General features: G+C 44.6%; 1 protein-coding gene and 1 long non-coding RNA gene across 11 annotated transcripts in view; one reads left to right on the forward strand and one right to left on the reverse strand.

Annotated features, from left to right (window-relative positions):
• Positions 1 to 21,564, forward strand: part of LOC111747632 (uncharacterized) — a 77,222-nt gene that overhangs the window by 45,797 nt on the left and 9,861 nt on the right. For 4 of the 9 annotated variants that reach the window (XR_010319310.1, XR_010319318.1, XR_010319315.1 and 1 more), the window contains 2 exons: positions 4,705 to 4,769; positions 10,023 to 10,843. This is a non-coding gene — a long non-coding RNA (uncharacterized LOC111747632). Of the gene's footprint in view, positions 1 to 4,704; positions 4,770 to 10,022; positions 10,844 to 13,356; positions 13,576 to 21,564 lie in introns of those variants that run through there. The other 5 variants (XR_010319312.1, XR_010319316.1, XR_010319321.1 and 2 more) reach the window with 2 other exon arrangements.
• LOC100663262 (1,25-dihydroxyvitamin D(3) 24-hydroxylase, mitochondrial) lies at positions 58 to 20,976 on the reverse strand. 2 transcript variants are annotated; one of them, XM_003419899.4, is made up of 12 exons: positions 20,315 to 20,976; positions 19,907 to 20,097; positions 18,567 to 18,660; positions 16,288 to 16,384; positions 14,546 to 14,637; positions 13,569 to 13,680; positions 10,838 to 10,983; positions 6,377 to 6,543; positions 4,971 to 5,049; positions 4,262 to 4,456; positions 4,040 to 4,160; positions 58 to 1,787 (listed from the first exon to the last, which is right to left on the reverse strand). In XM_003419899.4, the coding sequence occupies exons 1-11, from the start codon at positions 20,570 to 20,572 to the stop codon at positions 4,050 to 4,052; spliced, it is 1,542 nt and encodes a 513-aa protein (XP_003419947.1). In that variant the 5' UTR covers positions 20,573 to 20,976; the 3' UTR covers positions 58 to 1,787; positions 4,040 to 4,049. The 2 variants fall into 2 exon arrangements, with proteins under 2 accessions (XP_003419947.1, XP_023394506.1); XM_023538738.2 differs by having other exon boundaries at positions 58 to 1,820.

Consider the following 21,564-nt stretch of genomic DNA (forward strand, 5'->3'; position numbering starts at 1 on the left):
TGTTCTAAAAATTTAATTCTTACTTCCAGAGAAGATAAAGAGAATATACAGATGACATTTGACAATACATGCAGATTTATAATTCTACTAAAAATATTCTCACAGCAGGGCAAAAGCATATACCTATTTTAGCAAAATATACATATTTGTTAAAATACAAAGCTATAAACATATGCTGTACTTCTGAAATATTCTAAAATATAACAAATGGAAATCCTAATCAAATATACGGAATTATACAGTATGCTTTTAGGAAACCAGTAAAAATGCATGCAAATAAAATACCTGTAAACACAATTTTTAAACAGAAGTTTTTAAAGTATTGCATAAATCTCTATGAATTTTGCATTTTTGATATCATATTTTCCCAAGGAGTTCAAAGCACATAATAATGATATACAGTTAATCTCTAATAGATACAAATTTTACTACTGTCCCATTCTATAGATTGAAAAACTAAGGCATTGGAGGTCACAGTCTTAAAGTCACACTGGATATTTTTAAATTGTGGCTAAACTTCAGAACATTACCCTAAACCACAAATCTTAAGTCAAATACCGTACATATATATTTATAAAAAAATGACTTCAGCAAATTGTCATTAGAATACACTCATACACACACACCTACATTTAAAAGCTGTTGACACACATCCCAGTGCCATAGAAAAAAACAAAACAAAATAAAGAATTTTAGAGTCCTTTAACCAAAACAAAATTCTTTACTTTGTTAATGTATTAAAACAAGGCTTTCTTAGATGAGAGATTCTGGCTTCGTTAAAGTACTTCAGAAAATATGTCAGTGGCTGTCATGTTGACTCTGGCTCATGGCGACCCCATGTGCTTCAGAGGAGAACTGTGCTCCAGAGGGCTTTCAATTGCTAGTTTTTTTTGCAAGTAGATCTCCAGGCCTTTCTTCCCAGGCATCTCTGGGTTGACTGGAACCGCCAGCCTTTGAGTTAGCAGCTGAGCATGTTAACTGTTTGCACCACCCAGGGACTTAAACTATACGTTTTCTGTAATTTCCCAATTATGTTTTCATTCAAAACAGGAAAAGCTCTCATGGGGCTTTAGCTTAGCTTACATTGTTAAGAAATATTTTCCCCAACATTGCATTCAACGAGTTACAATAAATTAACCATCAGTATTCCCTCCCTGTGTGTCAGCAATTTAGCTGTAGTGGGTCTTTCACTGGAGTCCTGTTGGTGCAGTATGGTTAAGTGCTTTGCTGCTAACCGAAAGGTTGGTAGTTCCAACGCACCAGCCACTCTGAGGGAGAAGGGTGTAGCAGTTTTTACGCCTTGGAAACCCTATAGGGCAGTTCTGCTCTGTCCTATAGAGTTGCTATGAGTCAGAATCAGCTCGACAGCTGTGGTTAGGCCTTTCATTTGTTAAACATAAACTTACTCTTGAGACTTAAATATCCACATGGTGAATTTGGTAGGGGAGGGCCCAAAGCCCTTAGCCACTTTCACCTGATGGTCTGGCAAGTGTCCAGCCTCCCTTTCAGGTCATGGGAGCTGAGAAAGAGCCAGGTCCTGGATAGTTCCAGGTAAGTCAGGATGCCGCTAACATTGAAGTAGTGTAGGGTACCCTGTAAAGTGCCTTGTATCCCAACACTCAACCCGATTCCCTGAGTTGGATACATTCCTAATAAACACCATCATCTTTGTAGACAGTACGGAAAGTATTAACACAGCAGCGGGGCCTCCATGTTCTTCAGATGCTTTGGACTCTCCGGCTTTTGAAGTTTGCATTCGAGTAATGCAGAAGTTTGTAGCATCATTCCTGCAGGAAAGTAAAAATCACCATTCATAGTCTCTAGTTAAAAAAAAAAGTACACCCAGTTATTTATCAAAGAAGTATATTTGTTAGCAAAACACTAGTGTTTGTGCTAATAAATGCTAACACAAAAATGTAAAAAAAAAAAAAAAAAAGCCAAAGGTGTGGTTCATCACGATAAAGAGGTCCATGCCATCTTTCCTTCTAAGTCTGGGGGTTTCTAAAAAGCTAGACTCCCCTTGTCATAGATTGAATTGTGTCCCCCAAAAATATGTGTCCACTTGGTTAGGCCATGATTCCCAGTATTGTGTGGTTGTCCTCCATTTTGTGATTGTAATTTTATACTAAAGAGGATTAGGTTGGGATTGTAACACCCTTACTGAGGTCATATCCCCGATCCAATGTAAAATGAGTTTCCCTGGGGTGTAACCTGCACTACCTTTTCTCTTGAGAGAGATAAAAAGGAAAGGGAAGCAAGCAGAGAGGGGGGACCTCATACCACCAAGAAAGCAGTGCCGGGAGCAGAGCGCATCCTTTGGACACAGAGTCCCTGTGTGGAGAAGTGCCCAGTCTGGGGGAAGATTGATAAGAAGTCCAACAGAGAGAGAAAGCCTTCCCCTGGAGCTGATGCCCTGAATTTGGACTTTTAGCCTACTTTACTGTGAAGAAATAAACTTCTCTTTGTTAAAACCATCCACTTGTGGCATTTCTGTTACGGCAGCACTAGATGACTATGACACCCCTCATTATCCTGCGTGGTTCACCTCTGTTTTTTTGGGATGTTCAGATGTTGACTGCTTTCCTAATGGTACCAGACAGTTGGAGGAAAAATAGCAAAGTATTCATTTGGACCTGAATGAGGAATTTCATCTGTAACTCCTTGTTTTCTGAACACCCAACCTATCCATAAATGTCCCTTAAATTGCTGTTGGCAAAGAGCAACTAGTTCTAGGCAGATTCTGGGAGATGTTGTTGAAAGGGTAGACTGGTTGAGGCTGGGTTTGAACACTGACATGTAATTCTAGAAAGCCGGATGCTGGAAATGCTATGTTTTCACTTAAGATAACATTAGAGTTTTCCTAGGCTAGCTTTTTATCACTTCAGTAGTTATGAATTTTAATATATATTAGGGGAAAATAAGTGGAATTCCAAAGTCATCATTTCACTAAGGAGATTATTTCTTAGGACAGGACTAAAGTATTTTTTTTAAAGTATACTATTAGGCCTGTGTTAATTCAAAGAAAATAAGTGATAATAAGTAGTTGTTCATATATGGGTATAGCAGGTAGGTAGGTAGGTAGACAGACAGACAGACAGATAGACAGATAGACATATATACACGCCAGGGGTTGGCAAACCAAGGGCCTGAGACCAAATATGGCCTGCAGCCTGTTTTTAGTAATAAAGTTTTATTGGAACACAACAGTGGTAGCATAATGGTCCTCCAAAGATGTCCAGGTCCTAATCCCAGGAACCTGTGGATATGTTACCTTACATGGCAAAGGGACTTGGCCGATGTGCTTAAGGGTATGAACCTTGATGAGGAGATGATCCTGGATAGATGCTGACAGAGAGATACAGAATGAGGAGGAGAGATTTGAAGCAATGAGAAGGGCTCCACCCACTGTTGCTGGCTTTGAAGATGGAGGAAGGGTCATAAGCCAAGGAATGTAGGCAGCACATAGAAGCTGGCAACAACCCTCAGCCAATAGCCAGCAAGAAAAGAGAGACCTCACCATTACAGAGATAAGGAACTAAATTCTGTCAGTGTTCCAAATAAGCAAGGAAATAGATTTGCCCCTTGAGCCTCCAGAAAGGAATGTAGCCCTTCCAACATCTTGACTGGTGGGAGCCATGTTGGACTTTTGACCTCCTGAACTATAAAAAAAAATTTGTGTTGTTTAAACCTTTAAATGTGTGCTGTTAGGACAGCAATAGAAAACTAACACAGCAGTCACACCTGTTCATTTATGAATTGCCTGTGGCCGCTTTCATGCTGCAATGACAGAGTTGAGCAGATGGGACAGAGACCCTATGGCCCCCAAAGCCTAAAATACTTACCAACTGACCCTTGCCAGCCTCCTATGTACACACTCAGAAACAGTAATAGCAGCGAGGATTTTCTGAGCACTTACTTGGTGCCAGGGCCTGGGCTAAGCATATAGTATTCCTACTGGGTCTGGCTGACCCCTGCACTGAGCTCACCCCTTGGTCTTTGACAGCACCTTGCAGAAGAGAATGAACACCCAGGTACTCACCTGAGGTATCTTATCGCCGGCAGAAGGCGATGGGGAGCTCTCGGCTGGGCACCAGGATGCCAAGGTGCAGCATCTCCACAGGCTCATTGTCGGTGGCCACGATGTCGTATTTGCGGACGATCTGGAACACACGTGCACAAGAAAGCAGAATTACCCCCTCTGTTCAACTGCCTGTGGAGTCGCACAGAACACGGTCACAGAAATGCAGTCAGAGGGTTTTACCCAGCAAAGTGCCAAGTGGAGCTGGAGCTCGGCTAATCGGCGGCCGATGCACATTCGTTTCCCAACGCCAAATGGAAGATGTGCAAAAGGGCTAATCTTCTTCTCTTGAAGCCAACGCTCAGGTCTAAAGTGACTTGAATCTTCAAAATTGTCTTCATCAGAGCCCAACACCTGGGTATTTAGCATCAACACTGTCTAGAAATACACAGAAACAGAGAGCATTTAAATAAACCAGAAGAGAAGGTCTGAAGAGCAAAATTTCCAAAAATGATCACCTTGCAAATGTAGAAGTAACCCATGAATTTGTAACAATGGTGATTGCCAGCATGTATGGAGTGCTTAAGATGTCTCAGGTAATAAATAGGTAAAGAGCTCTAAGACTTTGTATTACACCCTGACCACAACTCCATGAGATCGATACTATTATTATTCTCATTTCACAGATGATGGAGCCGAGGTTTTGGAATTCACTCCAGGCGACACAGACTAAGATGAAACTTGAACCCAGGTCTGTCTCCACAGTCAGTCTTCCTCATATAGCGCTATGCAGCATTTCAGTAATACTCTACAATCTCTATTGCCAAAATAAATGCTCTCCCAGCAAAGAGTTTTAGGGAGATCTGATGACTCTTTAGAAATGGTACCTTTCAAAGCTAGGTACAATTATACAAATACTACTTAAGGTACAGGACATAGAAATACTACTTACTCCTTTGGGTAAAGCATATTCACCCAGAACAGTTTCCTTGTCAAGAGTCCGAGTTGTAAATGGTACAGTTGGGGTAAGCCTTAAAAAAAAAAAATTTTTTTTTTCAAAGATCTAAAGATGAGCACAGACCAATATGTTTACTATCTTTTTATAACACTGTCTTTAGTGTTAGTGTGAATGCAGATTCTGGTTAAATAAATGCTGCAGAAGTTTATACTCAAAAAGAGAACATGATCACAACTCTTCATAAACAAGCCTGTCTCTTCCTGATACTTACACCTCTCGTTCCATTTTCTTGTCTTACTGCACTGGTTAAGCCTCCACTACCTATTGTTGTAGAGTCAATACTGACTCATGGCGACCCCATGTGGTACAGACTAGAACTGCTCCATAGGGTTTTCTTGGCTGTCATCTATGAGTTGGAACTGACTCGACAGCACCTAACAACTGAACAACAACAATCTTTATGGAAGCAGATTGCCAGGCCTTTCTTTTGCAATGCCAATGACTGGGTCCGAACCCTGACTTTGGGTTAATAAAACCAAAAAACCAAACCCGTTGCCATCGAGTCAATTCCGACTCATAACGAACCTGTAGGACAAAGCAGAACTGCCCCATAGGGTTTCCAAGGAGCACCTGGTGGATTTGAACTGCCGACCTTTTGGTTAGCAGCCAAACTCTTAACCACTGTGCCACCAGGGCTCCAGCTTGAAATTAATAGTTGAGTGCAAACTGATTGTACCACTCAGGGACCTAAACGTTTACTACAGGACTGATTAGTCGTTGTTAATAGAGGTTTTTTCTTTGTCTCATTTCAGACTTTAATGTGTGTGTTTTTTGTGTTTTACCCTTAAGCCCGATGTTGGTTCTAGTGTTTTTGTTTGTCTACCCTTCATGGAGTTAAAGCTACACCCTTAAGCCTAATGCTTGCTCTAGTTTCTATTATCTACCCTTTAATATGTTAAAGCTATTTCTTTCTGATCCTAGGATGGTGTGAATTTTGTTTTCCAGAAAGGGTGTGAAAAGAACTTTGAAAGAATTTTTTATTTCAGAGATTCAAAAACAAAGGTGTCTCTATGTCTTATCATGTCATACTGTCATTCCCTTGCTGAGCTTTTGTCTCATGTCCTTCAGTCAGGCTCATAATATTAATTGGTACTTACAGTATTCATTACAGTATTATTAGTACTGATTTAAAAGTGACTTTCCAAGATTTAATAGAATTCTCCCAAATGATTTAGGAAACGGGTAACAGAAAATAAATACAGTCTCAGGGCTCCTTTTTGTGGTTGGATAAACATTCATGAATCAACCTGAGGAGGTGTCCACGGGTGGGGACGTCACATTATGTCTTTCAGAGAACAATTTTCTAACAGATTCATGTTGATTTAGGAGTATATCCTTACCTCATAGATTCTTTCAGACAGGCTTTTAAATATGGCATATTTCTCAAATCCTCTGCCCGGGGTATCTGATTCTCGGGAAATACTCTTTGAATTTCCTCAAGAAGCTTTTGTTGCACTTGGGGATGTCGGGATAGATTGTAGAGTACCCACATTAAGCTGTTTGCTGTCTGAAAGCCAAGTGGACACAAATGTGAGTGTGGGCAAGGAAACTGCCTGAAACATATAGTAGCCGAACCAGGGCTGATGCTAGCACCTCGCTCTGCAGATATATTGCTGATACTTTTTTTGTGTCCTCATTTGCTGTGCCTTAAATAAATCCAACGTACGAGAAGTCAGATTCATTTACAAAACATATCAAGTAAGGAGGGTTTATTCACCGAGGGAATCAAAATAGCTTTCTTCAGATAACCAGCTGTAGTTTGTAAAATGTAGGACAGGCAAAATGTAGTTTGTAACAAAACTTGTTTGAACACAAATGAGTGTGTGCAAAACGAGTGAAATCTGAATAGGATTGGTGGATTGTATCAATGTCAGTTTCCCGGATGTGGTACTGTACTCTAGTTGCACAAGATAATACCACTGGGAGTCCTTGGGTGGCACCAATGGTTAAACACTGGACTACTAACCAAAAGGTTGGCCATTCAAACCCACCCAGAGGTGCCTCGGAAGTAAAGCCTGACAATCGGCTTTCAAAAGGTCACAGCTTGAAAACCCTATGGGGCAGTTCTACGCTGACACACATGGGGTCACCAGGAGCTGGAATTGACTCAACAGCAAGTAATGACAACAATAACAAAAAAGAACCTGGAAAGCTCAGTGGTTTGCAACATCAAGATGTTCCCATTGAAGGAAACGGGGTGTAGGGTACTCGGAATCCCTCTCTCTTGTTTCCTAGCACTCTAAGGGAATCTACAATTATCTGCAAATAAAAAAGTTCAGTTAAGCATTGTTCGATGTAAAAATATTTTGATATAAAAACTGAGTGGGGAGACAGGGGCTGATAAGCACTGTTGTTAGTAAGAGTTACTTTTATTTTTCATTGATAATGCACAAGAAGCAGCATTTCTAGAGTTTCAAAGAAAGTTCTTTTTGTCCCACCCTAAAAAGTTACAACAAAAATAAAAATGCATCATCTACACTCTGGGTTCCAGCCACATGTAAAGGACTCTGGAAGGGGGACGCCAACACCAAAATAAGACATTCTAGTATCGAGCTGAGGATTTCAAGGAGCCAGCTACATTTTCAACAAAGGCCCATGTCCTTTTAAGTGGCAGCCTTTATTCCAAAGGCAATAAAAAACCCAGGGCCATCGAAGTCGATTCTGACTCATAGCGACCCTGTAGGACAGAGTAGAACTGCCCATAGAGTTTCCAAAGGCAATAGGAAGAGAGAAAATACTGGTGGAAGCCGACAGTGCAGCTTTTGGCTATGTGATATTCACACTGGTAGTCAAGTGCTTTTGTTTTTTTCGTCCTGTTTTAGCTAATTTAAACCAACTACTCCCCCTGCAAATTGTCATTGTACCCTCCCTCTGCAGACATGAAATGCCGTGTGCCACTCACTCAAAGGAGCAAAGTGCAAGACGCTGCCGAGCCGATGATTGTTATTATTTTTGGAAGAAGATGCCTCCAAGGCAGGCTTCTTCATGTCAGAGGACCAGCAGCCTCGCTGCAAATAAACTGTGGATGCCATTATTACAAGAGTCCTATTTACCAAACAGGAAGAGGGCGTAGCCCCCAAATTAGATACACATTTAATTTCTCTGATTTTCCAAATGTGACTTTCAGAATAGCCAGGACTAAAAAAGAAACAGAGTTAACTATATCAATGGATCCCTCACCACAAACAACAAAGACAGCTTCCAAAACGCAGATAACTGTAGCTTTCACCAAAGCCATGGAAGACAGTCTGGGCCTGGTAGGATAACTGCAGGGAGTGACTGGGGTGGGGAAGGGGGATGTGGCCTGGGAAATCTCTGGGGTATAAACTATCCCGGCTTGACCTCCATGGAGGCAGCAGATCCTGTAACTACCCTTTCTGCTCCAACTAAGTTCATTCTCTAACAAGCCCACCTTTTAAAACATAAATTTAATCAGGTCACACCTCTGCTTAAATCCTTGCAAGAGCTTCCCATTACAGGTGTAATAGGGCTCAAAAGACCCTGGGTAACATGGCCCAATTCCTTCTCCAAGCTCTACTCCTACCACATTTGTACCTGCTCTAGCTCTAGCTCTACTCCTCTTTCTACCCCAGGGCCTTTGCGTGTGCTCTCTCCTTTGCCTGCAGTGCTCTTCCACCAGATTTTCATGTGGCTGGTTCCTTCTGATCATTCCAGACTCAGCTCCAATATCTCCTCCTCAGAGAGGGAAGCTTCCCTCCATGTCCATTCCTGTCTATCACATCACCCTGATGGTTTCCTCCATGGAAACGATCAGATGTGTTTGTTTACATGTCTATTTTCTGCCTTCTCCACTAGCATGTAAGTTCCATGAGGAGGAGGACTTTTGTCTCTGGTTCGTGTGGCCTCTCAAGGACCTGAACAGTGCTTGGCATATAGTAGGCACTCAATAGTTGCTGAATTCTTTAACCTATTCATCAAATATTTATTGACCACCGACAATATGCCAGGTATTGGTCTAGGTTTTGGGAATACATCACTGGACAAAACAAAGTCATTGGCACCATGGTGCTCATAGTCCAATTGTTAAAAAAAAAAAAAAAGGAGAAGAAGAATGAGTGAAAGCTTACTTTTATCACTCTAAGGGCCTCTCAGGGTAAGTGAGCCAACAGGAAAATGACCTAAGAGGAATCCCCACTTCTGGAGTCTGAGGAGAAATAAGAATCTTAGTATTCCACTAATGTAGGAAACCCTACCTTTTCTTCCAATGAGAAACACTACAGAAGGGGAAAACATGGAAAAGATATAAACTGGTATATATATTCTGCTTAGTGACTATAAAGTATATGAAATACTGGACCTATGAGAAATTTGAATACCCATCATTCCAATGTCAGCTTGAAAAATGAATCAGAGAAAATTAAATCCATGCAAATGCTTATGTCAGTGTTCGTGTTGGGGTTTGGCTATGCTAAGTATTTACTACGACAAACACATTGGAGACAGAATTTAGATATTTAAAGTAAACCGTTTCATTAGAATTAAAATCAAGTTTTCCTAACTCACTATTTTATAATTGTAAGCAGAAAAAAAAAAATAGTATAAGCTTGGCAGAGAGGGTATTTCAATATTTTGACAGTGTATGATAGGCAGAGTTAGGCGCTTTGTGGTAACCACCTAAAATGCACCCCATTTTTAAATCTAGGTTATGTGTCCTACTAGGGCATGAAACTTCACTGACTCCAAATTCCCCCAGAGGTTTGCATGTTTCTCATGCCACTTACCATATCCTACTCTGGATTTTGGTGTCCCTGGTTGGTGCAGATGTTTAGCACTTGGCTGCTAATTGGAAGGTTGGAGGTTTGAGTCCACCCAGAGGTGTCTCAGAGGAAAACCCTGGTGATTAACTGTTGAAAAATTGGCCACTGAAAACTCTTTGTGGTACAGCTCTACTCTGACCTATGTGAGGTCGCCATGAGTGGGAGTCAACTGGGTAGCAACCGGTTTGGGTTTTGTTTTCTTTTTTAGTCATTAGAGCACCTTAATTCTCCTCCTACCACACGTCTTACTTGGATCCACAGTCAACGCCCACAGAAGCAGCAGTCGAGAAATCAAACAACCTATTGCACTGGCCAAATCTGCTGCAAAACATCTCTTTGAAGTGTTAAAAAGCAAAGATGTCACCTTAAAGACTAACGTGCACCTGACCCAAGCCATGGCGTTTTCAGTCACCTCACATGCATGTGAAAGCTGGACAATGGATAAGGAAGACTGAAGAAGAACTGATGCCTTTGAATTGTGGTGTTGGAGAATACTGAATATACCATGGACTACCAAAGGATCGAACAAATCTGTCTTGGGAGAAGTACAGTCAGAATGCTCCTTAGAAGTGAGGATGGCAAGACTACATCTCATACACTTTGGACATGTTTTCAGGAGGGATCAGTCCCCGGAGAAGGACATCATGCTTGGTAAAGTACAGCGTCATTGAAAAAGTGGAAGGCCCTCAACGAGATGGACTGACACAGTGGCTACAACGAGGGGCTCAAGCGTAGCAATGTTTGTGAGGATGGCGCAGGACTGGGCAGTGTTTCATTCTGTTGTGAGCAGCGTCACTAAGAGTTGGAACCAACTGGACAGCACCTAACAGCACCGCCACATGTTTAGGTGCAAGGACCCCGTGCTGGACTTCCCACAGCATCTAGGATGAGACTCTGCATTTTTGCTAAAATTAGTGCTCAGTTAATCCTTGTGGAATGAGTGAGTTGGTGAATGTCTATTTAAAATTCATCATGAAAAAATTGTGCAGACTATGTAGCAAAGTAAAATCAGCCCCGCATTACCGTTTCTACTGCAGCCAGCTGGAGCTCTGTGATGGCAGCATACAGTTCTTTCTTTGAAAGCCGATTGTGGTGATAGATGTCACAAAGGAAATCTGCATTTCGTGTCTCGGAATACTTCTCTAATCGGCTGTTGATAGATGATTTGACTATTGGAAGAGGAAAGGGAGAGAAAGTTGGAGACAGGTTAGGAAAAGAATGCAAGAGAACCTAGATAAAATCCTTCTTGCAATATATAAAGGGTCTTTTCAGGGACACTGACCATTTCTTATATAAGCCAATATTGCCCTCTTGCTAAGTGGGCAAGGACTTATCAATGCCCACGTGAGTAGAGCTTCTCAAACTTTAACATGTATGGGAATCACCTGGGGATATCTGGGAAAAGACAGGTTGTGACTCAGGATCTGGGGTGGGCTGCAAATGTGTAGCTCTAACCAGACCTCAGGGGGTGCCAATGTTGCTAGTCCACACACGACTCTGCATAGCAAGAGCTTAAAGCATAGAAGGAAGGAACGCTGGTGGTGCAACAGTTAAGCACTCAGCTGCTAACTGAAAGGTTGGTGGTTTGAACCCACCCAGTGGCTCCATGGGAGAAAGCTTCCATAATGATTATAACCAAGAAAATCCCATAGCAATTCTACTCTGTCACATGGGGCCACTATGAGTCTGACTCCATGATACCTAACAAACAACCGAAGTATGGAGGAGATCAGCATGAAAAGGAGGTGGGATAAGGGTTCACTTGTAGAATCAGAACTTGAACTTTAGATTTGGGACTTCAGCTGATACAGCCACAAACAGAGGCAAAGGAAGGTTTAGCTCCTGTCTTAGTCATCTAGTGCTGCTATAACAGAAATACCACAAGTGGATAGCTTTAACAAAGAGAAATTTATTTTCTCATAGTCTAGAAGTCCAAATTCGGGGCGTCAGCTCCAGGGAAAGGCTTTCTCTCTGTCGGCTCTAGAGGAAGGTCTTTGTCATCAATCTTCCCCTGGACTAGGAGCTTCTCCTCACAGGAACCTTGGGTCCAAAGGACGTGCTCTGCTCCCAGCACTGCTTTCTTGGTGGTACGAGGTCCCCTGTCTCTCTGCTCATTTCTCTCTGTTATATCTCAAAAGAGATTGGCTTAAGACACTATCTAATCTTGCAGACCTCATCAGTATAACTGCCAGTATTCCATCTTATTACATCACAGTGACAGGATTTACAACACATACAGAAATCACAGCAGAAGATAAAATGGTAGGCAGTCATACAAGGGAATCATGACCTCGCCAAGGTGACAGATATTTTTTGGTGACACAATTCAATCCATGACAGCTCCAAATTCTGGCAATAGAGGAGAAGAGAAACCCGACCCCCACCGTGTTGCCAAAGACAAGCACACCCATCCATGCAAGTCCAGTGCCCATGCCTGCTGACAGCACTGTGAAAAGTTCTAAGATTAATAAAGTACCTGCTAGGAATGTGTCTCCCTCACTGCAATCCATTATACAAACAACCTTCAAATTAATGACAGCGATGATGACGGGAATGGTGCTGATGATAGTACTTGGTGCAGTAGTTTGAGTCTGAGCATCTAGAGCCCTTCTGCCTGGCTTCAAGCCCTGGCTTTGCCATCATCTAGCATGTCATCCTGTTAACTTCTATGTGTCTCTGTTGCATCACTCGGGCTAATAACAGGTTTGTCATGAGGATTAAATAAACATATATATATATATATTGACAAAGGAGCCCTGGTGGCTCAGCGGTAAGCACTTGGCTGCTAACTGAAAGGTTGGCAGTTCAACCCCCCCCCAGGCATTTTGGAGCAATCTGCTTCTCTGAAGATTACGGCCTTGGAAATCCTACGGGGCAGTTCTACTCTGTCCGATAGGGTTGGTATGAGTTGGAATTGATTTGATGGCAAAGGGTTGGGTATACATATACACGTATATATTGAATTATATCCATTCAAATCCACCAGCCGCTCCTTGGAAACCCTATGGGGCAGTTCTACTCTGTCTTATAGGTTTGCCATAAGTCAGAATCGACTCGTTGGCAATGGGTTTTGGTTTGGTATCTATCTATCTATCATCTATCTATCTACTGTTGCTGTTAGTTGCCATCGACCCCATGTGCACAGAGTAGAACTGCTCAACAGGGTTTTCACGGTGCTGACCTTTCAGAAATAGATCGCTAGGTTTGTCTTCCGAGGTACCTCTGGGTGGGCTCAAACTGCCAATCTTTTGGCTAGTAGTCTAGTGCTTAACTGTTTGCACCACACGATACCTGGCACCTAATGTTCTCTCTATAATAAGCAGAAATAGCTCCCATTAAGACAGTATGACGTGCTATTTATAAAAACCCTAGATACAGCTGCATTGAGGTAGGCGTTATTATTTTTAGCCCATTATAGAGACAAGACAACTGAGGATGAGAAAATGACAGCACAATGGCCAAGCCCCCACACCCAGTGATAGAACTGGGGCTTGAACCCAGGTGTCTCTGACTCTAAACCTCTTGCTTTTACTCCCTCCTAGCCCCCAATGATGATGACAGAAAGCTACTCCTTGCCTTTTCCTTAGAATTCCTCTACATGAGGGCAACCCCTAAGCTCACGTGTTTGCAAAGCCTCAAAGAATCAGCTGAAGCAGCTCCATGGAGAGATCATGGTGGCTGGCCCAGGAAAATCATCCCAGGAGACAGGGCTGCCAGAAGTGTCTGTGGCCAATGTGGAAGCGGCCACTCTTACCTGATTTGAAAATGGTGTCCCAGGCCAGCGTGTGGTCCTGCCAGACTCTGGTGTTGAGGCTCTTGTGCAGCTCCACCGGGGTCACCATCATCCTCCCAAACGTGCTCATCATCTGAGAGGAACACAAGCACCTTTTCATCCCAGATTCTCCTTCTCTCAAAGACAACTTTCATTAGGGAAGAGGAGCATTCCAAATAGCAGAACCCAGGGCCGGACTTATAAAAAAAAGCAAGGTACACATGGGATAACTTGTGTTTACTTGCTAATCTGTAGCACACAATTTCACCTGGTTGTCACCACATCAAAGACGTGCACTACAGATTAGTAAGTAAGCACACTTAAGCCCATGCATACTTTGCTTGTTGGGTGATCCATCCCTGCCAACACGCTCTGCACCCCAAAAGGCAAGAAGTCAAAGGATCTGCCAGCCCTCGCTGTACTTTTCCTGGAAGCAATACTTGCTGCCCTCACCCCACTCGCATGAAATATTGAAAGTTATGATTTTCCACTGGATTTGTTTAACCAAAAACCTTATAACCTAAAAGTAAAAAAAAAATTCAACAACTCTAACTTTCATATTCACTTCAATTTCCATGACTTCCCAAACTTTAGTCATGCTCAAGCCAATTTCACAGTTTCTGCCCTATCTACATATCACTCAACTCTTTAAAAGAATTAAAATCTGAAAATTTACAGTCTTGTAAACCATCGTTTTAATCAACCAGTCTTGAGCTGAAATGCCTCCGTGGACCCTGCCTAAGCAAAGAAATAATGGGTTTAATGTTCTTTTACATATGCATATATATATATAAAATATATATATGCATATATATACATTAAAATATATAATCCACCTTAACAGTAACATGTAACTATTGAAATAAAATATGTGTGTGCACCATCCTTTGGGAAACACTGAGATGCCCATTTGTTATGTTCTCAACTGGGAAAACTGCTCTCCTGAAGTTGACGCTTACCGTTTTGATGGCCGTGATGAAGTTCAAAGCTTCTTCCCCTACGTTCTTCTGAAGGAGGCCAAATCTCTTCTCATATAACACAAGGCAGATACCTGTTATTTAAAATAATCACCATTGTTACTCCATCACAGCCACACCAGAGTCTGTGACTAGCTGGATATTAAAGGCTCAGTTCTGTCTCTGTAAAAGTGTGGTCTTTTCTAAGAAAAAGCAGAAGTCCAAGAACATAGAGGAAGGCCTAAGAGAAGGGACCTGATCTGTCCTTTCTTTCTAGAAATGATCTCCAGGTCCCATGACTCATCCCTTCAGAACCTCCTGGTCAGAGATGCACAGTCCTTAGTCATCTCAGGGACACGGAAGAGACCTGGAGCTGGAGTAAAGGCACCATCACTCTGCTTCGAACCCAGCTGTAATGTTGGAGTCATTTATTGGATTCTTTCGGCTTAATGATGGTCAGTAGGAAAGCCATTTATGAGAGGAAAGAGAGGGAGGAGAACAATTGTGTACTGAGCATGTCACTATATAAGGGGCCCCAGTGGTGCAAAGGTTAAGCACTTGGCTGGTTCGAACTCGCTAGCAGCTCAATGGGAGAAAGACCTTGTGATCTTGAAAACCCTACGGAGTACTTCTGCTCTGTTACATGGGGTCACTATGAGTCGAAAACAGACTCGAGGACACCTTACAACAAAAACATTCACTCTCTGCCAGGAGCCAGGAGCTGATCTAACACATTTTATGTTTCCATTTTATTAACACAATAACCTTTTTTTTTAACTTTCAAACTTTTATTTTGAAACTCTTTATCTACAGAAAAATTAAACAACAGCACAATAAATACCTGTATACTCTTAACTCTGATGCAGTAGTTGTTAACACTTTGCCACAATTACTTTCTCTGTGTATGTACATATGTTTGTGTATGTGTGTGTATGAACCCCTTGAAAATAACTTTTAGCCCTTATGACAATCCACACGTAAATACTTCAGCAGCGATCTCATGAGAACAAAGCCACTCTCCTACATAACCTAATGCCATTTATGCCCCCCAAAACACTAGCAATCATTCCATAATACATGTACAATGTACCCGCTTAAAAATTTCTCCAATTGTCCAATTGTTCCTTCTATGACTGTTTTCTTTTATGCCCCTGGATCACTGCTAGCACCTTTTAATGGTAGGTAATTAGTTCTTGAAGGAGCTGTGGTGGCATAATGGTTAAGCACTCAGCTGCTAACCAAAAGATTGGCAGTTTGAACTCACCCAGCAGCTCCATGGGAGAAAGACCTGGCAATCTGCTTCTGTAAAGATTACAGCCAAGAAAACACTATGGGGCAGTTCTACTCTGTCCTATAGGGTTGCTATGGGTCAGCATCGACTCAGCAACAATGGATTTCTCAACAGGGTATATATTAAAATGTGTTGACTTGTTGATTGTCACCCCTCCAGGAATTTAAGCTACCCAAGAGCAGGATGTTACCTGTTCTGTTCACTGCTGCGCCCCTAGCACCTAGCACAGCACCTGCCTGACCCATAGCAGGTGTATAGTGTTTGTTGAATGACTGCTTGAACAACCCATAGTTCAAGGCATAACTTGAGTGCTTTAAAGAGCCATTACTGGGAATGGTATGGCTTTTCCCTAGTCAGCAATAATGTATGGTTATGGGAGAGCTGTCAGCAAAGCCGCATTTAGTCCACCATATCACTTGCAGATCAAGTGAACAAGATTGTAACTGCAGCTTACTCTCAAATGACCATTTGTTCAGTTCACTGTATAAGTCTTCAATGTGGCCTCGTTCATCACAGAGTTCATCCAGTCTCCCCATAAAATCAGCCAAGACCTTAAAAGAAAGCAGCCACGAAAAACATTTTAAAATCATTAAAGGAAAAAAAAAAAATTAAGGCTTAGTAATCTAACTTCAGGTTTTGCTACATTGTTTATTCAACACCCGTAACATTCCTTCTTCTGAAGTAATGCTAGATGTATATTTTTCTGGGAGACTACCCTATCCCCTAACAACCTTGTCCTGCGTTACTCCCTGAGCATTTCCTGCAGCCACCCTGAAGCTTAAGTTTCAGCTTTTGATCTAAAAATGAATTGTGGCAATTTAAGAAAAGTGTTTCTTCTAATCGGAACCAGGAATAAACTGCCAAGGGGGATTGGCAAAGTGTCCCTGTTGGCACAACATCTCAAGGAATGATGCTGTAACTATCCTGGGGCTTGCCACTTCCCTGTCTGGCAAGAAAACACCTCCTTACTGGCGGGTGTTGTGTTAAGCATGTTGGACTTGGAGACAGAGGACCTGCATTTTCTGGATGCAGCTCTGTAACCAAATAGCTTTGTTACGGATTAAATCGTGTCCTCCCAAAATGTATGTTGTATATCCTAACCCCTGTGTTATAATCAACCCTGGTGGTGTAATGGTTAACTCTGATGGCTGCTAACCAAGAGGTCGGCAGTTCGAATCCACCAGGCGCTCCTTGGAAACTCTATCGAGCAGTTCTACTCTGTCCTATAGCGTTGCTATGAGTTGGAATCCATTCCATGGCAGTGGGTTTTGGGTGTTATAATCCTGTTTGAGACTGGGCTTTCTTTGTTATGTTAATGAGACAGTGTAGGGTGTGTCTTAAATCAGTCTCTTTTGAGATATAACTGAAATTAAGCAAGGAAGCAAGCAGAGAAGGGGGAAGAGAGATGCCATGCCACATGAAGATCACTAAGGAGCCAAGGAACACCAGGCCTACAGATGCTACAAAGAGACAAGGACCTTCCCTGAGAGCTGACAGAGAGAAAGCCTTCCCCCGGAGCCTGCATCCTCTGTTCAGACTTCTAGCCTCCTAAACTGTGAGAAAATAAATTTCTGATACTTAAAAACATTCACTTGTGGTATTTGTTGCTGTAAAAAAAAATTAACATAACATGTTTACAAAAATACTGGGGAGGGGGAGAGGCTGGCAAACAAATGTCGAAGGCATGAGTTATTTGTGTAAAAATATGGTACTTTGAATTGGTTACCATTTAAAAATTTAGAGATTTCACACGAAAAATATAGATCTCCTACTGCTCCTTAAAAAAAATACATAAAAATAACTCCATGATCTGGCCACACTGACTCTACCTTCCCAGGTGGCAGCAGTAGGAAGAATCTGAGTGACAGCTGTTCCCTCTAAGAAGGGCATGCATTACTCTGTTTGCTGACATCCCTACTAAAAAAAAAACTAGGCCTGCCTTATTCACTTATTAATTACCTGGCTCCCAAAAGCTTCTGAGTTTGCAGTCTCTGACCTGTAAGATCCCATTTGGATACAATTCCAGTTCAAAATAAACACCCAAAGTGGGCAAGTATAAAGAGTTTACTATATGCTTAACCCCCCCGCCCTTCACTCCCTATTGGCTAAAGGATAATGGCCAACTACCATAGCATGGCACAAAAATATTGTCCAGACCTGTCCCCTGTCCAGCATCACTTCAGAGAAAGCCTCACTTCAGCAGCACTGGATGTACTAGTCTATGAACAAACCATGCCCTCTTGGGCCTCCATATTTTATCACGCTATAAGCTCTACCTGGGGTGCCTTTTCCCACCTTCTCTGGCTTGCAGACTCCTACTCATCCTCCAAAACCCAGCTCAGATGTCATCGCCTAAAATTTTACGAGCATCATCTCATTTAGTCCTCACAGCTAACTCGTGGTGGGGGAATTGTTACTTCCATTTTACAGACTGGGAAACTGAGGCTTAGAGAGGTTAATCCAGGTCACATAGCTAGTGGGTAGAAGGCTGGGCTCATATCCAAGACTGGAATACCAACGTCTATGCTCGTAATTGCACCCTCACTGAGATATTAAAAATTGGGTGAGGAAGTGAGAAAGAAGGGCTTGGGGGGTGGGAATATGGGGAGAAGGTGAAGTCCGCCTGAATTCTCCAAATTGCCTGCTTTTCCCTCTGCACTTGGTAGCTGTGACTCTAAGCCCATAAACATTTATCTGCAAGAGACCCTGGAAAGCTGGCCCCAGCCTGCAAACCTCATTGACTTTGTTGTCCAGCTTCATAATTTCCACTGGTTTCATCAGTTTCTTTTGAAAGACACTCCGGACCCTCTGCCAGTCTTCTCCTTCCCTGGGGAGAGAAGCAAAATTGTAGTTAGAGCAAACTGCAGAGAAAAGACGGGAGAAGCAGAGAACCTCCAGCTCTGCAATTTCAGCAGCTATGCAGTCAAACGGAAGCCGAGATGCGTGCCAGGAATATTGGCAAGACCCAGACTTTGGGGCTGGTTTGATCGGGAGGATGGAAAAGCACCTTTCTTCCCAGTTAGAGATTGTACCGGGAAGGTGAAGTCAGATCATTTGGATTCAGGGCTTTGGAGGTGCCCTAGGAGAGTGGGAACCGACTTGATGGCACCTAGCAACAACAAAAACAAGAAGCAGGGGTGGGGCTGGAAGACTGGAAGTCTGGAGTCACAGCGGAAAGAGTGGGCATGTGAACACGCCCCTCACCAGCAAGTCAGGACTGTTTGAGTTCAAACCTTGTCTTCTTTCAACCCATTGGCTTGAACCTCAGATTCACAAAACACCTCAAGTTTAGAATTCTGTCCATTGCTTCCAAATAACAACATACAAAGATATATGGAGTTGTAAAAAGCCTGTTCCCAGTAAGCACCCTTACTGCACGTGGCCCTGTACGTGTTGAACCATACAGGCTGCCATGCACCATGCATTCATGTGTGTTTAAACCCCAGTATTTATAAAGTGAAAAACACAACCATTAGGCATTACCATTTGGGGGTAAACGAAAAGTGTTAACTTGTTAAATGCTAACGATTAAAAACAGAGGAACGGCACCATTATGTAGCGTTTACCTTTCTAAAATGCAATCTTAGCTCCCCTCCCCATCCCACCTTTCCAATTACACCTAGGGAATAACTGCCCCGGGAGAGAAAGGCCACAGTTAAAAGCAAAAGAAGTTAGTTTCTGACTTTTGAGCTTCGAAGTGCCTGGGTCCTGGGAGTTTCTTGGCATGTTTGTGTCAGATGTCTGCCTGGAACGCTGATTTCAGAACCTCATCCAGCCCCCGAGTCCGAACACCGCAATTTGTATGACCCTGTTTGGGCATTTCTTTGATGGACGGCCCTAGCCCCGCCCACTTGCCATAGAGAATGCAGGTGTTTGGAGCACCGCACAGCTGTCCCCTCAACTCGCTCTAGCGCATGCAAAGCTCCGGACTGCACTGGATAGGGGCTTTGGTATTCGCTGTTGAACAGGAAGGGTAGGATTCCAGGAAACTCCTAACTCCCCCCCGCCCCCAACATTTCCAGGCGCTTCGGGCTCCGCCGCCTGTCCCCACCCTGCCACCTTCCTAGACTCACAAGATCAGCAGCCCGTAGCCCTCCTTGCGATAGTCGCGATAGGCCTTCCACGGTTTGATCTCCAGCCGCTGGGGATACGCGCTCTCGGTGCGGTACAGCGCCTCCAGCAGACACGGTGACCCCAGGTGCACCGAGTCGAAGGAACCCAACTTCATGCGGAAAATCTCGCCGTACTTCTTGTGGTACTCCGCCTGCAGCAGGCACGCACAGCCGGAGTCGGCGCGCATCCTCCGCGCCGCAAGAGCGCTGCTCCCTCCTCCCGCCTCCTTCCTCCCGGCGGACCCGGACCACCGCCTCCCGGACCGCTGAGCGCACCCTGCGTCCGGCCCGCGCGTCCTGGAGAGCTGGGAGCGCGGCGGGGAGGCAGGGCAGGGAGGGAGAGCGGCAGAGGCGCGAAGAGGCATTTACCAGTGTGTAGTGCTGTTTCTTGAGTCCCCCTTTCCAGAGAATCTCCAGCAGGCTGCCCAGCAGCGGCCAGTTGGTGGGGCCGGGCAGGGCGGACTCCTTCTGCGCCTCGCCACGTGCCATCAGCGGGCAGAGGGGCACCTCCCGCGGCCGAGGAGGAGTGCACGCAGTGGATGTCACGGCTCTGGGGGGCTGCCCAGGGCTGCGCAATTGCTGCAGGAAGGTGGCAAGGGGGCGGCTCTTGCTGACGGGGGACCTCATAGCAGCAAGGGAGACCCGGCGCTTGGGAAGGTTCGCGGACTGGGCAGGGCGAGAGTGCTAAAGAGATGCAGGCGGGATTGGGGGGCTTTCGATTCTGCGAAAGAGAGGCGAAAAGGGCCCGCAGGTGTGATGGAGAGGGCGAAGGGGGGCGGGGAGCAGAGAGAATGTTGAGGAGGATGCTCGGCGCTGCACCGGGCGGCAGCCTCCCGGTGCCGCGCGCTGGACTCAGGGGCTGCAGGAGGGCACCTAGGGGACGAGCGCCCACTAGAAGAGGAAGGGCTGCGGGTCCGCCTGCCCGTCTGGCTAATAGGGTCTGGAGCCGCGGGATGGAGGTGTCACCGAGGGTAGAAAAGCCGCTGCTGTCCCTGCTCTTTGTTCCTGTCCCCCTCCATGCGCCCCTGCCCCGGGAACAGGTATTTATGGAAACGGGGCAGGCCTGGGGTGGCCAATGAGCGGGCTGAGTGGGGCGGAGTGGGCCCGGGCTGGCCAGGCCACCAGGGCGGCGGGACGGGGGGGAGGGGGCAGTGGTGGAAAGGGATGGAGTCAGCGAGGTGAGCGAGTGCATCAGGGCCTCGGGTGACCGGTGCGGGGCAGCCTGGAGGGCGAGCGCGGACTCCACCCCGGAGATCACCTCCGGAGGCTCGCCGCGCCGTGAGGTCACCGGGTTTGGGCCGAGCCCGCCCGGTCCTCCCCCAGTGGCAGGAGCGGCGGTGGCGGCCGCGCAGCCCTGCGCTTGCACAATCTGCGGTCGGACGGGCGCCGAGGTCTCCGAGCGCGGGTCAGGGAAGGCGGCCTTGCAGCGCGCGCGAGTCCGCGCCCCCGGGGGACCCTGGGCGGAGCTGTCTTTGGAGGAAGGCTCGCTGCCTGCGACCCCCAAGGTGGGGAGGATTTGAAACTTAATGAAATGCAGCAAAAGACGGATTTCACCTTGCCTTAACCTGGACAAGGGCCAGTTATGTTGGTAGAATTCCCTCCCTGGCTGCTCCGTTTTG

Source organism: Loxodonta africana, chromosome 24, assembly GCF_030014295.1.
Source record: "Loxodonta africana isolate mLoxAfr1 chromosome 24, mLoxAfr1.hap2, whole genome shotgun sequence".
Lineage (NCBI taxonomy): Eukaryota > Metazoa > Chordata > Mammalia > Proboscidea > Elephantidae > Loxodonta > Loxodonta africana.

Bases quoted from the DNA above. Each gene is read 5' to 3' on its own strand.
- LOC100663262 (XM_003419899.4), bottom strand. From the start codon at position 20,572: ATGAGGTCCCCCGTCAGCAAGAGCCGCCCCCTTGCCACCTTCCTGCAG. The intron at 6,544-10,837 runs GTAATGCGGGGC...CTTGGCTTTCAG, and splicing joins AGCTGGCTGCAGTAGAAACG to ACAGCAAACAGCTTAATGTG. The intron at 4,161-4,261 runs GTAAAACCCTCT...CGTGTGTTCCAG, and splicing joins TCCACTTGGCACTTTGCTGG to ATCGTCCGCAAATACGACAT.